The sequence below is a fragment of the Lepisma saccharinum genome, chromosome 17, assembly GCF_977018435.1.
Source record: "Lepisma saccharinum chromosome 17, izLepSacc3.1, whole genome shotgun sequence".
NCBI lineage: Eukaryota > Metazoa > Arthropoda > Insecta > Zygentoma > Lepismatidae > Lepisma > Lepisma saccharinum.
In genome coordinates this window covers 43,897,757-43,916,295 of record NC_139245.1, presented here as the reverse complement: position 1 = coordinate 43,916,295, position 18,539 = coordinate 43,897,757, and the positions used below count along the sequence as shown (strand labels likewise).

The following is an 18,539-nucleotide window of genomic DNA, read 5'->3' as shown; positions in this document are numbered from 1 at the left end:
GAGAAATTGGGAGCTAATATGAGTGTGAAGATACATTTTCTACATAGCCACATTGACAGATTCCCTAAGAACCTTGGTGATTTTAGTGAAGAACAGGTAGAAAGGTTCCATCAGGATATAAGGATAATGGAAGAAAGGTACCAGGGACGGTGGGATCGCCACATGATGGCCGACTACTGTTGGAGGTTACAGAGGAATTGTCCTAAAAAGCAATACAGCAGGAAATCGTATAGAAAACATTTCACATAGTTTGTTACTTCATTGTGTACATATTTTCTTAATTATTATGATCATAGGCCTATATAAATTTATTTTTATAATAATGATTGTAATCACAAAAAGAAATATTAAATTGTTGTTGGAAGTTCATTTATATGTATGTCTTATGTTTCTGCCATTTTGGGTTAGTTGCATTTATTTCATAAATTAGAGCCAATTCAGGAAATATATTATTATATCATTATTCAGCTGCATGAAATCGCCCTAAATTAGCTCTCAAACACTGTGCCGCAATTTCACTGTTCCCCATTGTAATAGCTACTAACGGGCTTACTATGCCATTCGTATGTTGCAATTTATTAATATGTACAATAATTGTAATTACATGATAGTTCATTAAAAGTAAATAATCATAATGGTGACTTTGTTATCCATGTAATATCAATCTTGAAATTTTTTGCAGATACCTCTTTATGCAGTAAATATCAAATTTTATTACATTCCCAACCAGATATTGGTTTGATTTCAGTTGTAAGTCAACTTTATGCATGGAAGGCTAATCGAGACTGGACCTACAGTTTATTAAAGTGGGATCCGAACCAGTAGGTGCCTCCACTGGGTATTGAACCCAGGACCCCTTGATTACAAAACGTCGATGTAAACACTATGCCATCGGGAAGACCTTTCCAACCAGACATATATTTGGGGCCGAAATTTTGAGAAAAATTAGCATTTTCAAAGAGCTTTAACTCAATGCGGAAACCAGTAACAGACCTCAAATATTTTCTGCTGAAACTTTGGATGTACATGTTTCCTTTAAAAGAAATTATAGCTCTGATATTTCATTGCTTACCTACTAAAAAAAAAATATCCTATACATTGATTTCCCTTCAAAATTGAATATCAGTCAGTTTTGACCCTAAATTTCAGCCATTTGCATTAGATGTGTTGAAAAAAGATATGGAACATAAAATGTAGCATGAAATGTACTAAAAACCATGTTTTTTACCCCAGATTTCTATAATTTTTCTTAGCTGAGTTATCATAATTATCACAACTGTCTGCATAGGTCAAAAATGTTGCAAGTCATGAAACAAAAATGGCTGCCATTTCAAACAAATTTCTAGAAAAATAATGCTTGTTTTGAACTACCCTTGTACAGGGGTTATTATGACAAACAAATGAAGAATTTTAAAAATGGTCTAGCGACCAGTGCTGGACCATTTGGTACGGATTGACCCTGAAATTTTAGGCAATTTCCAAAAAACGTAAAATTTTTGTTAGAAGGAATAAAAAAACCAAAAATTTTATGTTTTGTGGAGAAAGAGCAATGTCTTTGCAATGATTTTCAACATCAAAAGTTTTTGGTTGCATTATACCCACATGATGAAAATTCTGATTTTCTTAACCTACTTTTCCCACCACAAAAATTAGGCTACAAATCCATTATTAGTCTTTTTATAGGCATTTGTAAAAAGTTTTTGAGTGCTGATGTATTTTTTATGAAATCCTCATTATTTGATTGAACTTTGTGTAAAATTTCAGAGAGATCTGATGATTGGTTAAGGAGAAAAGAAATAAAATGTAAGCAAGGGTATCTTGTGTCGAGGGTCTCAAGAGTGACAGACAACACTGATTTGATGACATTTCAAAGTGCTGTAAAATGAAAACTGTTGAAGATAGAGTGAAAAAAATTTAGGGGGTTTCTTTCAGCAATAAATTAAAGGTGTAGACCAAATTTCATCGAAATCGGAGTTGGTGGGTGTCATGACCTCATTAAAATGGCATGGAATGACCCTTATTGAACCTGAATCCCTGACATTTTTTACCAGCACTGTATAAATCAGTACCATGCAATTCTTCACTTAACCGTTAACTGAAATATATTTTCTATTGCAAATTTTGTGAAAGTTGTGCCTTAGAGTTAAGCCTTATTCTTTAGTATCCCATACCAATCCTCAGCCACGAAGCTTTACCTAGCCAACTTGCAATCTTCCTACAGTTATCTCTGTATAAAGTTTACGTCCATTCCATTCAGACATGTGACAACTAGCATCCTCTTCCTTTATTTGATAGAACCAATTCAATTGATGTAAGTACTAGAATGTGCCATATATTAGGAAAGTATAAACGCATGGGGAAGAACTCAGTGTCCTTGGAAGGGATAGTTTCAATTTATTGTACAGCTAACAGTTATGCATATTATCCTAACGTATAGTGGATACTTTGCAGCATGAGGTGAGATGAAGGAAAATTTGTCAACTCAGAAATACAGCAAGGAATTTCACTTAGTGTGACTTTATTTGCATAAATATGAGAGGCAAGTTTAGACTACATAAATTTAAAATAAAATAATTTCAACTTGCTCTTCAGTGTTTACGTGAAGATAATTCTACATTGAGGTGATCTGGGGCAGAATTTACGAAAAATGAATTCATAATTTTACACAGAAATTTTTATTTAATATAAGAAAAGTAGTTTTCTTCTTCTTTAGCACTATGGGTTTGAATCCTAGCCTGAGCATGGGTGTTCCTTGTGAGTGTCACTTCCTCAATGTCATCATATCATCACTAATCATCATGTTCGTGATTAGACAAAAGTAGCAGAAATGCAATGCAAGGTAAAATAAAGCAAATAAAAAAACAAATTAATTATAAAATAGATAGGTTTTCTTGTCTTTAGCCCCATGGAAGAACATATTAATTTGTTTTATATTTAGTTTACTAACTAAGAATTTAAAGTATTATACTCGACTCAGTAGCCCATGGAACCTCCATTATGACATTAAGGTTAATAACACTAAAGAACAAGTATAAAATTCTCTTGGCACTAACCAGGAATCAAATGCATGAGTGCAAGGCTCATAATCTTTCAGCAACGCTGCTTGCTGACATCACAACCTGATCAACATTGTATTTAAAGATATCCATTGGTCGACTATGCGGAGAGAGGTCAGGTATATGCCTGACTAAGCTACCAGACAGGTGGCAAAATTGAAACTGCTCAGAAATATGAACCGTAAGTGGTTTAGAATGGATTACGTGATCAACTTGAATATAAAATTGATAGTATAGTACCGACATCAGTTCATAAATTCTGCACAAAATTTTTCAATACACACACATTTATTACTTGTATTTATTTTCAGAAATGGACTAATACCTCTTGTATAGGTGGACCTTTTGTCACTTTACAATATTGAAATTAATTTTATTACTTTTTCCAATGTAGACACAAATAGTATAGATTTAATAATAATAATAATAATAATAAAAATGCCAGACTTTCATGTCTTGTAGCTAGAAATGTTTCACAATACTTTGACATATTCTCATGTGATTATGTGGCAAAAAAATCTACAATTTTCTTGAATGTATTGAAACATTGCAAAGTGAATTTTTAGTAGGGATGGGACCGATTAATTGGTACTCTATCGATATCGACCGATATAGACATATCGCTTTATCGGTAAAATTACTGATTATTTTACCGATCCGATATATTGATAAATATTTGATAATTTAGTGCAAAATTCTGCCATTTTGGTGTAATTTTTATGGATAATCTCCATGCCCTCCTTTCTAAAAAAGTAAATGTGTAAATATGCAATTTCTTTTGCACTGCAATCACCTTGAAACACATTTATTAAGGAGGTCAATGAACCTTCAGGTTCTTCAAGGACCATTTCTAATTTTATATCGGATCGGTTATCGGTATCAGTAAATTTTATATCTGTACTTTATCGGTATCGGCCCATCCCTAATTTTTAGGCTTCAGCATTACGTTATTTCATTTTCAAATGCCTTATCTAACACATTAATTTGCTACAATTGTTTGAAACAGTGTCTCTTTCCTAAAACTACATCTTGCATTGAACTCCTACTTTCTTGTGGATTACTAATTTGTCTAATGTGATTTCCAGATTTAGGTTCTAATAATTCAGGCTATTACACATTGCAAGCTGTTTTGACCCACCGTGGTCGCTCAAGTTCAAGTGGTCACTACGTAGCCTGGGTTCGACAGAAGGGAGACTCTTGGATCAAGTGTGATGACGATAAAGTGTCACCTATTACGTCAGAAGAAGTACTCAAATTATCCGGTGGCGGTAAGTGACATTTCTTCTATTTGCAATACAGGATTCATGCCTGGTCTGTGGCAGAGCACGTTAAGTAGTCAACTTTTGATCTCACCATCAAAGTTCCCAGGTTTGAATCTTGGCATGGATGTTCTTTGTGAGTGTCTCTTCAATTTCATGATGGAAAAAAAGTGATGTAAAACTACAAGAGTGGAAATACATAAAAATCATGCGTTCTTCTCGTGTAGCATCTTTGATGTTTTGTACCATTAACGTGAATTAAATTGGTTAGGTTGATACATTCTGGGAAACAGTTTTAGATCCAAAATTTGATATTTTAGAACATCACACATTTCGTAGAATCTTCAGCAAAAAGTGCAGGCTCGGCCAGGACTCAAATACAGGTCCGTGGCATTACCGAGCCTGCCTGAATTTTCGCTGTTGCTGTTTTACCTGTGTGGGGTCATCTCTGTCAGTGCAAAGGGATCTGTTGCCTTTGAAACACTGTAGACGTTGACAGTGCCTGGTTCCTCCCAGTGTATTATATGAAGATTTGGCACTGAAGATATATTCTATGTGTACATCTCCTGTGTGTGCTAAGTCTTCAACACACATTTCATTTTATTAACAATAACCCGTGATGCCACAGCCGTTGAGGTCCAAGGCCTACTTACCAATTGCTGGCCTCACTCTCACATGCCTCAGCAGAGGTGGACGATCATCCAACTGGTTATTGTTGGTTTCCATGACCAGGTTACGCTACTCATTCATAGCTCCCCAATTTCCTCACAATGGTGGGTGGTCACCAGTCCCATACACTGAGTGAAATCTCGGGAGAGAAGTTGTTACGCTTCCCCAACGAGACTCGAACCAGCATGCGGCCCGAGCCCAAAGTCTTATGCCTTAGACTGTGCGGCCACTGTACAGGACATTTTAATATACAATTACAAAATATTTAATGTACAATAGGGATGGGTCAATACTGATAAAGTACCGATATAAAATTTACTGATACTGATAACTGATATTCTACCGATCCGATATAAAATTAGAAATGGTCCTTGAAGAACCTGAAATGATCATTGATCTCCTTAATAAATGTGTTTCAAGATGACTGTAGTGCAAGAGAAATTGCATATTGAAAAAGTAGGGCATTGCGATTATCCATAAAAATTACAACAAAATGGCAGAATTTTGCACCAAATTATCAGATGTTTAACGATATATTGGATCGGTAAAACAATCGGTAATTTTATCGATACACCTATATGCCTATATTAATCGATCCCATCCCTAATATACAATAACTCTCAGTTATAGACCATTTATAAAGAAAAGAAGTCCTCAGTCACAGCCATTCAGAGTTGATTTTCATTAATACGAATACTTAAAAATTGTAAGCTACAGCAGCTCAGAATATTTATAAATTTTAATATGTATGTGTTTTTCTTGCTTTAAATCTACCAGAATTAAAGTAGCAAATAATCTGTAACGTACTGATTCTTGATAATGGGTTTTCAAAAATGTAATATATTAGGGATGGGACCGATTAATCGGTACTCTATCGGTATCGGCCGATATAGGCATATCGGTGTATTGGTTTATCGGTAAAATTACCGATTATTATACCGATCCGATATATCGATAAATATCTGATAATTTAGTGCAAAATTTTGCCATTTTGTTGTAATTTTTATGGATAATCTCGATTCCCTACTTTAAAAAAAAGTAAATGTCTAAATATGCAATTTCTTTAGCACTGTAGTCACCTTGAAACACACATTTATTAAGGAGGTCAATGAATCTTTCAGGTTCTTGAAGGACCATTTTTAACTTTATATCGGATCGGTAGAATATCGGTTATCGGTAAATTTTATATCTGTACTTTATCGGTATCGGCCAAAATTTCATATCAGCCCATCCTAAAATATATCCTCTCACATATGCAGTAACATTTGTATATCCATTATAAAAAATTTGTAGTTGTAATAAATCATATATTTTCATGTTTCAGGTGACTGGCATTGTGCATATGTTCTTCTGTATGGACCTCAGGTGCTAGAAGTTCCATTGGACGAAATCATGACAATTGGAGCGGAAAGTGGGTCATCTTAATAACAATTGGATTGGTTTGTCTGTTTTTTTTTTATTATTGTTTATGCGATCTCTGTTGCGTTTCCAGACCAGCTAACCATGCTCTTCCATAACAAAGTGTAACAGCTCCTTGTCAAAATACGTAAACTGTTTACTGGTTACTTGGTTGGAGCTAAAGTGATAAATAAATAGTGGAAATGGATCACTAGTTTCTTTTGCTGCAAGGTATGCTGATAACATTTTTTTGTTTCTTACAGCATAAAAAAACAATTTCATTGATTTGTACACAAAAATTTAGTTGCTACATGATCTAAGCCATGTTATTATTTCATTTGTCCTAATGTTTGAAAATCCTTAAATTAAAATTGAATTGTTCACAGTTGTATCCTTTTACAAAGACTGATAAAATTTAGGACATTTTTCTAATTGTGAATCTTTAATTTAATAATATAGAGATGTGATTTACGATTGATGTAAGAACATAGTTTATTGTTTATTGAAAGTAATGTTTTTCATGTAATGTTAACAAAATTCTTTGTTGTCATATCAAAATGTGTGAAGGACCTCTCTGTGGCATTTTTTATATTTATTTGTTGATTTTCACATTTCAAAGCATATAATTGTAAAAAGAAGAAGAAAAGAAATGTAAATTATTTCTTGTGTTTAAAATGAAGAAATGCAAAGTTAACTTTTACTTGTACAATAAGTGTCTCCATACAATTCGCTCTTCTGTTATGGATGTAATATCTCACAATGTTAAAGGCTTGTAGAAGGAACCTACATGTTTAAATCAGTCACACATTTCCTATCACATTACTTTGCAAATTAAATTTGCAAATGCAGTACTTTCAAATCTGTTAAATTTGTGGATCAATATCTTAGCAAGTTACTTGCATTGGTGTTATGTTATTAATTGCATATTCCAATGTTTGTGATGATTGTAAATGCATGGCACTTGTTCCAACTACAGATTCATGTGGAAAACTGGAAAAAATCAGATATTTTTGTCTTGCCAGGATTGGAAACCAAAATCAGATTTTCAATTTTCCCTTACAACTGGTTTCTTTTGGGTGTTTTTCGACATTTATTGCAACAGTATTGAATAAATTAGATTAATTTCATTGTGGTTTTGTGGTTACCATAGCACGCTACGGTAAAAGGCTCCTGGGCTCATATTCTGCCCAAGGCATGATGTTCTTTGTGAGTGTCCCTTCATCAATTTCATCATATCAACACTCATCGTCATATTCATGATTAGCCAAAAGTGGCACAAAAGTGATGTAAAATAACCTAATTCAATCAATCAATCATTGGTCTGGAAAGTTATGTAAAAGTACCTGGAGAAGTCAGGGAATTGGATTTTGCAAAGTAAGTAGAAGCTCGGAGTCTTTTCTCTCACCTTTTTTATTCCTATAAAATGGAGTATGAGCTGATACCACTTTGAACCAATACTGATACTCTTACCGATTCCCATCGATACCGATGCATGAAAACTAAAAATTAAGTTGTTCAAAATATATTTTCATGTTGGTGTATAAGTATTCCATTCTTAATTATAATTATATACGTCCATTTCCAAAGATTTTTGCTTTAAAATAGTTGTGAATAACATCAAAATTAGAGATGGGCTGATATGAAATTTTGGTCGATACCGATAAAGTACCGATATAAAATTTACCAATAACCAATATTCTACCGATCCGATATAAAATTAGAAATGGTCCTTGAAGAACCTGAAATGTTCATTGATTTCCTTCATAAATGTGTGTTTCAAGGTGACTGCAGTGAAAAATAAGTTGAATATTTGGACATTTACTTTTTTAGAAAAAAGGGCATGGAGATTATCCATAAAAATTACGACAAAATGGCAGAATTTTGCACTAAATTATAAGATATTTATCGATATATCGGATCGGTAATTTTACTGATACACCCATATGACTATATTGGTCGATACCGTTAGGGTACTGATTAATCGGTCCCATCCCTAATCAAAATATTAAATTACATGTTGTGTTGTAATAAAATTCTTTTTTTTGGGCACAAAACTAGTGAAAATTGTTGAGAAACTCGAATTTTGCATCATTTCCATGATAATTAGACTGCGAAAGTGTCGCATGACATTTTTTAGGACTCTGTGAAAGACCAAAATGCCAGAAAAGTATCGGCAAATAAATTCCAACCAATACTTTCCGATATCGATACCACTGGTATGAGCATCGGTATCGGCTCAGCCCTAATAAAAATGCAAGTTTTACTTACATATAGTTTAAAAGGTTTCTTTCTTTCTGCCAGTGACTTGCATTGCTAACACAAGACAGCTGATGACCCTGAGGCAGTCTTGAATGATTTGATTTTTTTATCCATTTTTATGATTGTTTTTACCTTTTTAATATGATCTTATTGGATAACCCTGAAGACGAACCCAGCAACAGATTCAAAACATCTGTTTTAGAGAGGAACCTTTAAACTTTTATTTTTATTTAATAATTTGCAAACTGTGGTTATGTGAACCAAAAGAAAATATGGAGTACATGTTCCATCAGGTTGAGAAATGAGAAGGTTCTCACTAGGGCTAAGCCGATACTATTTTGAACCGATGCCGAGACTCTCACAGATTCCCACCAATACCGATACAGATGTTTGAAAATTGTAATAATTAAAAGTTGTTAAAAATACTGAATTTCACTCTAATTATATTAGAAGTATAATATAAAAATATATATACTATGAAATACTTACGTTTCGTGAGTATCTGTTTTGCGAAAAAAACAATGTTTCGGGATCCTGCTGTTCCCTTCAGGTTTTCATCTAGGCCAGTATGATCACTCCATAGCCGCATCAATTAAGGCAAGGATTGAGGTGGCAGGTAAGACAGGTTAGAAAGGATAATAATCGGTTCTGGGTTGTTGTTCTTTTTAACCTGTCTTACCTGCCACCTCAATCCTTGCCTTAATTGACGCGGCTGTGGAGTGATCATACTGACCTAGATGAAAGCCTGAAGGGAACAGCAGGATCCCGAAACGTTGTTTTCTCGCAAAGTAGATACTCACGAAACGTAAGTATTTCATAGTATATATATTTTTATATTATACTTCTAATATACATAACGCGAGTAAGTCGCACATGCCTCAAACATGAATTCACTCTAATTATACCACAATTAGCAGAAACTTCAACTGGATTAGTTAGACTTTGCAAAGTGTTGCATTTGTGGGGACCCCGTGGAAAACCTAAATGCCGGAAAAGTATCGCCTGGGATCGGTAAATAAAATCTAACCGATACCAATACATCACCATTGGTTTCTCTCATTTTTATGCAAATGACTCGTTATCTGCAATGAAGGAAAAGTATAAATGCATTTGAGAGACATAACTGTATATATATTTGAGTTACTTACATTTGACTTTCTTTTACGTGATTACTGGGATTAACAAAACACAAACAAATAACAGAAACCTTGGCTGTAAAGGGGAGCTCTTGTTACTCTCTGAAATGCACTCAAAGAATTTCGTATAATCCAAGTGTGAGGCTCCGCATATGTGAAATGTTGTGCACGTCTCCTTACACGGTTCTTGAGAATTCCCAACCAAGCTTGCTTTGTAATATCTTTCAAACATTTTTGGGTTGTCTTTCAATCTGAAGGCCATCAGGTTCAGCGAACCTGGGGTGATATCAGGTATGGCAAAATAGTCTCTGAAAGAATATTCCTTTTCCCAAACAGGCTCACTTTTCTCATCTAAGCTTCTAGCTTTTCTAATGTTAAGGTAGTACTGCTCATAATCTATTACCTGAAAAAATAAATAAGAGTAGATGAATCATGACAGACATTTAATGTAGTTATTAAATGGAATATTCTCTGCGCTGCAGCAGCAGAATTTCAAAACGGTACTTACTTTAAAAATACGCCTCGTATTTAGCAGCCAAGATTAACAGTTTCACATGAGTAACTTTTCACACATCCCTGTATTTTTGCCTCTCAGTTTCACCACATTATGTGGCTTTGTAAAGACAGTGGACAAGTTAAAAACATGGTGAAAGGTTAAAATAGGTAAAAATTTGGCTAATCAAATCCAAGAAACTGTTGCCCTCTCAATGTGTGGTTGGCAACTGAAGCCACATGATGTGGTGAATGCTAGAGGTATCTACCAAAAGTGATGGGTTACTTATGTGAAAATGCGACTGTTTTTGTGGATAATTTTTAAAATCATGGCATGCGGCATCAGTGATACCTCTACAAAACTTCTATTGTTTTTCTTGTTTGTAACATGTTTGAAAAATTAACAGCACAGACAAAGTTGAATCATGAACTTACATGTAATTATTCTAAAAAAAAAATAAGTACCTGCAGAGAGTCTGTAGTGAAAGTATATCTTCGTATAGCTGGATTGGTTGGAAAACTCTTGTTGAAAATCTCCTGAAACCTTGGTGACAGGGAAGGTGCGATGAATATCCAGGATACTGGCTTATTATCTAAGGATAGAAAATGCAAGAAGAAATTAAAACCTGTTTAACCTTTAACAGATGGCTGGTTTCAAATGGAACCACCACCATGTGACAGCAATTAAAATGTCATTTAGTGAAAACTATTCAGTTCAGTCTTCTTTTGTTCACACTCATTTTTGCGTAAAATTGCAATTTTCTTCTTTCTTGAACTTCCATTATTGTATAATGGTAAAAATGTATAAATTTGCAACTCCGCTAAGCCCTGGCATTCCGGGGGAGAGACCGATTTCATGTCTGTATGACAATTGCTACAATTTTTTTTTTTTTGGAGGGGGGGTTACATTGTGGGAAACTTGAAAAGCACAGATGTTAAAAGTTGCCATCCGGGGAGGTTCCCATACACTAAAGGTAATAATTTGATTTGATTTGTTGTTTTAATTCCACTTTATGCACAGAAAGGCTAATCGGGGCTCAACCTACAGTTTAAAGTGGGATCCGAATCACTGTCCATGTACCTCCACCGGGTATCGAACCCAGGACACCTTGATTACAAGGCGATGATATTACCACCACCATCAAGGAGGACCTAAAAGTAATAATGTTCAACATTTTAATGTTTTCATATTTGGGAAATGAGAGATGCAGTAGTAGATAAATACAGAGAAACTAGTACAGTACTCACTTGTTGCTGGCTCCTGTGGCAGAGTGGTTAGCACATCACGCTACGATGCCAGGGATCCCGGGTTCGAATCCTGGCTTGAGCATCGACGTTTGTGATGTCTATTCATCATATCATCACTCATCCCCATCTTCAAAATTAGCGCAAAGTGGCACAAGAGGCTAAGTAAAATAAATCAAATCAAATCAAGTACTCACTTTTTCCTCAATACTGTTTCTTTCGTAGTTGTATAAATTTCAGTGGCTGCTGCAACCATCCTCGGAACTTGCACTGTTGCTTAGCGTTCTTCAGAAATAGTGAGTACTAGTTTCTCTGTATTTATTTTAATGTTTAGTTTATTTTATATTTGTCCTGTAATCTGTCAATCTGTTCTCCTTTTTCAGTTTTCACTAATTGTTTAACAAAGTAATTACAAGCAAAAATAATTTTTCTTCACTATAGACAATGTTCAATAAGGTAGCAGATAACAATAAATGCTTACCATTGCTGTAAAGCACTCTAAATACATCTTCATGGTGGTGTCCTCCAAACTGACCCATTATAACATCATGGTATTTTCTGATGATTGTTAAATAGCGTTTGTTGTGCTTGGGATGGAAAAAGAAATGCCCCGGTGGCTTATAAACCTTCTCATAGATTCCAGGTGGTACATGGAAAAAGAGAATTGCCTGTGGGGGAAAAATTCCTCATTATCACACCATATCTACCCATGTCAAAATTTTCTTTCCTCAACATATTTTTAAAAACAGTGGAACCCTAATTTTACATTTTCCCACATTATGCATTCAATCTTCATGGTCCCTACATAGCAAAATTTTACAAAATTTTCCTCGGTTTTACATTTTCCCCCATTTTAAGTTTTTTACAGCTTGTTCCCCTAAGAAACGTAAAATCGAGGTTCTACTGCGTTTTTCAGTAATGGATATGGAAATACGCTTGGCTCTTTTTAATTCAAACTTGGATAATTCGAACAAAATTTCTATTGAAACCCATGTTAAAAATTCATATGTACTTTGAATTTTCGAACCTTTTAACTGTATAATTCGAAGGTGGCTATCCAGTGACAGCCGAAGGAAAAAAAAAAGCTTCTGTTTGCTGCTGTTCAGCCTCTGCCCTTTCCTCAGTAACATGGGATTTCCCACCCCTTTTGATATTATTATCTACCCTCAATTGTCACTTGTAATTAGTCAATAGCTTGTTCCCAATGTTGTGCATGGCATGTTGAATTGGAAGGAAACGTTAGTGATGACTTGTTTCATGCAATAAATGAAATTGAAGATTTTTGTTAACCGTGTAAAAATAAACAATCAAAAAAAACAAGCTTCTTTTCCATTTACTAGTAGCTTAATTACTGTTGTGAAAGAAATTGTTTTTGGTTTGCACTATAGAACCATGCACAAATATGAAATTTTTTGCTGTAAGGTCCACTGCATGTTCATTATTTTTGTTTGTACTGTAGTACAGTAGTTTTATTTCATCGAGTTTCTTTAATAGTGCATTTTTCCGTGTCTCCTTTGGAGTTCAAATTAAGAAGAGTCCACTAAATTTTCTACCATCAAGCTAAACTACATAATATACTTACTGTTACTGCATTACACCATGCCTTGAAGTCGCATAGTTGGCATGGGGATAAGGTGCTATGCATTCTCAATCTAGGCCATACATGAGGTGAGTTATCAAGACCAGATTCTTGTGCCTTAACTTCCCAGGGTTGATTCCCACCTTCCCCCTGGTACCCATTGTTTAAAGGCTGGATGAGTCCCAATGTCACTTTAGATTGCCATGTGAGATCATCGATCAACACGATCTGGTTTTACCAGAATTTCTACACTAACTGAAACAAGTTCTGAGCACTTGTCCCATACCTTCTCGCTTCTATCCTTGCAGTGTTGAAGAACGTCAGTCAGCCATTCCCATTGCCCATCGGGGTCATCAAGGGTTGACGCTATGTGGTCCCTCAAGAAAAAGTTGGTATTTAAGGAGACTATTCTTAAATCAAGCTTTGGAAGTTTTATGTCAAAAAATCCCCCTGAAATAAGATACATAATGAATTATTATTTTGCCCCTTTGCGGCAAGATTTAATACTTTAAAGAATATAGTAGGAATCAGACAGATTGGATTGGTATTCATTTGTTATTGGCATATTGATTTATCAATAAAATTACCAATAATTTTACCGATCTGATATATCTATAAATATCTTACAATGTAAATGTCTATGCAGCTTCTTTTCATTGCAAAAGCTTGGCCCATCTGATAACATACATTTATTAAGGAGGTCAATGAACCAATCAGGTTCTTCAAGGACCATTTGAAATTTTACATCTGATCGGTGGATTATCGGTTATTGGTAAAGCCACATATTTATGGTGAATAAAATATTAAGATTTCAGTACAAAAACTTTGAAATATTTCGGGATCCAAAGCAGTATGTAAAATGATGAATAAAGAAACAAAATTTGATCTAAAAACTATACTTATTACCAGGGCTCGAAAAATCCCAGTCGCCAGGTCGCCATGGCGACTGTGATCTTTTACTGTAATGTTGCCGTTCTTTTAAGTTTGCATGTATGAAATTTTGAAGATTCTAAGTTCAAATTGCAGTGTAGCAAGTTAGCAAATAATTATTTTGAAAAACTCAAACTTATTTTAAAACATAATCTAAAACGTAACGTTTCAACCGTCTAGCAAGGTCTTCTTCAGACTCTGCACCAAGTAAAGTCAGCGGCAAAGATAATGGTAAGCAAATTGTCAACCGCTATTTTATTTACTTTTTTATTCTACATCCTGTGTTGTTTTAAGGAATGAAACTATGTTGGTTCGAAGCACGCATTGTTCTTTGCTTATTTAAGTTATTATTTCAATTCATAAAGGGGGTGATGTGATCAGCATCACTCCCCTGACTGCCTTTACCCCCCAGGGTTTCCCCCAGGTACCCATATCATTCGATGCTGGGTGGGCGCCGGGACCGCTTCCAACGTTAGAAAAGTTCCCGGATTTGAACCGGCCAGGGATCGAACCCGGGACCTTTAGCATATTAGTCAGACCTGTTACCGACTGAGCCACCGCGGCTCACTTCAATTCATAATTCATTGTCATCACATTGTGTAATACAGACTGAATGAAAATGGTGGTGGACAATTTGCCTACTGTTTCTTTCGCAGTTGGGTCTACAAAAGACCTTGCTACAAGGTTTAAACGTTACGTTTTATAAATAAATTTCTGCCTTGGTCAGCATTTTGAGTCTTTCATATCATGGAAACCAGGCTTAATGGTGTTATGATTTTTTTTATCAATGTTGTGAACATTTCATAGAATCAGTAACTATTCCTTACTTTTTTGTCCCCCAACCCCAAATTTTCTGCTTTCTCACATGATTTAGCAATCTTTTGAATACGGTGATGCTAAACTTCTTATAGTATGCACAATTGCCAGTAGGTGGTTTCCCGGCGCCTGAATTTCAAAGCTGCCACATAGTTCTGATGAAGATTTTTCGAGCACTGCTTATTACACAAAATGAACATTGCACTTCTTGTAGTACAGTTATATACAGTGTGTCGGGCTTAAAAGTTCAATAAAATAAAATTTTATAAGTTTATTAAGATATTTCCTTAGAGTTTTCTTCTATCTATAGAGTAACTCAAAAAGTTTTTTTTTTTTTACATAGCTAGTACACCTCAATATGAGCACCATTATTAGTTGCTCTACAGATGTCCAACCTGTATTCACGCTCCGCCCATGTGTTGTTCAGCATTACTGGTCACATTTCAGATTGCAGCACAAATGTGATGTTGTAGATCAGGAAGGTCACGAACTCGTGTCTGGTACACTTATGACTGTACAAAACCCCAAAGAAAAAATCAAGAGGAATAATATCCGGTGATCTCCAGAGTCCACATGGTTACTGATGCTACGACTGTTCAATTCAGTTCAGTTTGCACACGCGCGCGTGCAATCCAACAAGTGCAAGCGCAGGAAAAAAAAACAGTTTGAGATTACCTTTCAAAGTACGTAAGGCTTAAAGTTCTCTTGTTTAAATATTACAGGTAATGACTTTTTCTTTTATTGTACTTTTATGCCGGATACGCTGTAGTTATCAGAGTATTAAGTTTATTCCTGTGTAAAGGAGTCCATTTTTGCTTTTCAAATATTTTCAGCAGAACGTATCAATTTTTCTGTGATTTGCACAACTCTCAGGATAATTCAGACCTCGGAAAGTGTCGCGTCGGAAAATAAACCCAAAATTTCCAGTTTAAGAGTTTATTTCACATTTTGCAGTTCATTTCGTGACAAAGCATGGTAGCAAAGTGCACCTCACATCTTTCAGAAACATTGAAAATGAACACTACAATATGTTATCTCCACATTTTGTGTTGTCGTCAAAAACAAAATATGCATGCTTCTAAGTATCAGTGTTGCTATGTATATTGGTTCCAAGTGGTATCAGCTCAGCCGTAAATAGTGAATCTTGAGCAAATTGTTACAAATCACATTTGTAATTGATTGTAATGTTCAGAATGCACAGACACATCATGACAGAACACTTAACTGGTACAAACCTAAAGGAAATTTTTTCATTGTTTGTTCTTTTTGTTGAAACCAGAACTGCATCACTTCTGACAGTCCCTTGTAGGAGCCATCAGTGTCGTTGAGAGTATGTTTGCCTGCTGGGTAGAAATCCCCTCGCCCAAGGGAAACAAACACAGGAACATCGTCTGGTTGAAAGGTACTGACGAAGAGGCTTCTCATGTAATGAAGAATTTCAAATGTTTTCCTGTTTGTCATTTCAGGCTGCTCATCGTTGTCTGATGGAACTGTACCTCTGGAATGTGCAATTTTTTTTTATTAATTTATTAATTACCATCATCATTATTGAAAGTTGTAGGGAGCTTTCACACCAAAGTGACAAGCAGTGCATGACACTTGAGAATGAACCAATTAGTGGCATTGTTTTACACCGTAACAGTAGCCCACCAAGCCTGCATTCGATTGGTGACATCCTCAAGCAACACATGTTTTGTTCCTTTGTTGTGAAATCTCCGTTAGTGATGCTACAAAGCTGGAAGTAAATAGTCTTAGCTGAAGGTCATTGCCCTCCAGTTCTTTGTAATGGTGTCATTTAACTTACTTGTTTTCAACTGAAATTACACTGTGAAGTTCCAAGCAGAATAGAAAAGCATGTGTACACAGTTGAACTGTAGCTGGTAGAAATAAATTCAGGATGGAAAGTTTTGCTGGTACTGATCAAGTACCCATATAAAATTTATACATACCGATAACCAGTTCTATTTTCTGGTATTTGACAATGGTATGCCATACTGGCAAGAATAAAACTAATAACATATTTTAATGTGTGAGTAACTACAAAGATGCAAAATTATTTATGAATGTGCCACAATATTTGGAGTAGTTCTTATGATGAATGCAATAACAAACCAACCTGTAGTGTGCTGGAACCTTCCTTCCGAGAAAAATGCACTGTCGATATCTAATATTCTACTGATCAGAGATAAAATTGCAAATGCTACAAATAATATTATCTATTAACATCCTTAATTAATGTTTATACTAGATGCTAGGAGTTTTTTTGTGGTGCTATGTATTTCAGCTTTTTGGTACTAAGGGTGTAATCACACACATCTGTGTTTAGTATAGTATTATATATTACATATATAGATAACTATTAATATATCACAAACTATAATTTACTGAGCTAGAAGACCTAACAAATTATCTTGACTCAACTCTCCATCAAGGTATTTCCAAAGCTCAAAATGCAGATAAATAATAAAGAAAAAATGTGAACTGAATCCTATTTTTGCCAGTTCATTGAAATATTATTAGACTATCATTGTCAACACCATAACATTTTATAGCCATAAAACTAAAACTTTATATCAAGTTGTGGATGTCATGTACTCTATGCATAGTTCACATATTTCCTTCATGACAATATTGGGAGGGAAACTGACAGTTGGGAGATAGGCCAAGGGCTGTTGAGCCATGGGTTATTATTATAATAAACTTAGTAGTCCTGCATGTGCTACATTGATTTTAGCACCTGTCTTAAGAACTGCAAAAAGTTATATTTGTTCACATATATATGTATGTAACTACTTAGGTATATCGGAAGTAGACACTTACCCTGACCATAATATAAATGCAGGAACTCCATCAATTTTCTTTATTTGCTTTAGTGCAGAAAGTACCAAAGCCTTGGGGGAATCACAATTGTAGTCTCCATATTTCCCCAGTGCTTCAATTGAATGAGACACACGCCTTGTATCTTTTACAGGTCTGCAATCTAAAGCAAAAATAAGTTAATATTAACAACTAAGGTAGAATTCACACCGTACTGGAATGGCAGCCTGCACAAGTATGCATTCGATTGGTGAAATTCTCAAGCGATACATGTCGCCTGATGCTTTGATGCGAATTCTCCCTAAGGGACTTTGAGACGAAAGTGACATGTAATGTGGGGATTTCACACCAAAATGGGGTCCTCAATTTGTAAAAATTCGTTCACTGTGCATTTATCACCAACAGACCAAGACAACAGTATTGAGTGAACAGCCTAGTGTGAGTGATATGCAAGCAACAAGCAATATATGCAGCCGGTCATGTCTGAAAATGACAAGTGTTGCTTGCCACTTTGGTCTGAAAGTTTCGTAGAACTATGTGTGAAAATTACCTCCATCTCTCATTTTAGTGTTGTGCATAAGCCTGAAACTTAAATTTGGTCTGTGAAATATCTGACTCCAGCCTCAATTTTCCGTTCTGTGTTGTATTACATTTATTACAAAGAAGATTGATTGATTTGGTGTATTTTACTTCACTTTTCTCCCACTTTATCCTAATGAAGATAATGATGCGATGGAATTGATGAAGAAACATTTCCAAAGGACACCCATTCCCAGGCCAGGGTTCGAACCTGGGACCGCTGACATTGTAGCATGCTGTGCTAACTCTGCCACAATTGTCTGCCATAAAGAAGAATACTGCTTTCTTCGTGAATGTTGGTATC

The 18,539-nt window shown here is 35.2% G+C and overlaps 2 protein-coding genes across 2 annotated transcripts in view; one reads left to right on the top strand and one right to left on the bottom strand.

Moving 5' to 3' along the window:
* The window catches only part of Usp14 (ubiquitin specific protease 14), an 89,836-nt gene extending 83,246 nt beyond the window's left edge, over positions 1-6,590 (top strand). The window contains exons 11-12 of the mRNA XM_083139372.1: positions 4,142-4,324; positions 6,309-6,590. Of these exons, the coding sequence (XP_082995498.1) occupies positions 4,142-4,324; positions 6,309-6,409 (284 nt within the window). The 3' untranslated portion in view covers positions 6,410-6,590. The remainder of the gene's footprint in view (positions 1-4,141; positions 4,325-6,308) is intronic.
* A 3,158-nt stretch (positions 6,591-9,748) lies between these two features.
* Positions 9,749-18,539, bottom strand: part of LOC146001704 (acid sphingomyelinase-like phosphodiesterase 3b) — a 47,310-nt gene continuing 38,519 nt past the window's right edge. The window contains exons 4-9 of the mRNA XM_083139365.1: positions 17,660-17,819; positions 16,075-16,337; positions 13,380-13,543; positions 11,996-12,182; positions 10,735-10,862; positions 9,749-10,180 (exon numbers count right to left, since the gene is read on the bottom strand). Of these exons, the coding sequence (XP_082995491.1) occupies positions 9,803-10,180; positions 10,735-10,862; positions 11,996-12,182; positions 13,380-13,543; positions 16,075-16,337; positions 17,660-17,819 (1,280 nt within the window). The 3' untranslated portion in view covers positions 9,749-9,802. The remainder of the gene's footprint in view (positions 10,181-10,734; positions 10,863-11,995; positions 12,183-13,379; positions 13,544-16,074; positions 16,338-17,659; positions 17,820-18,539) is intronic.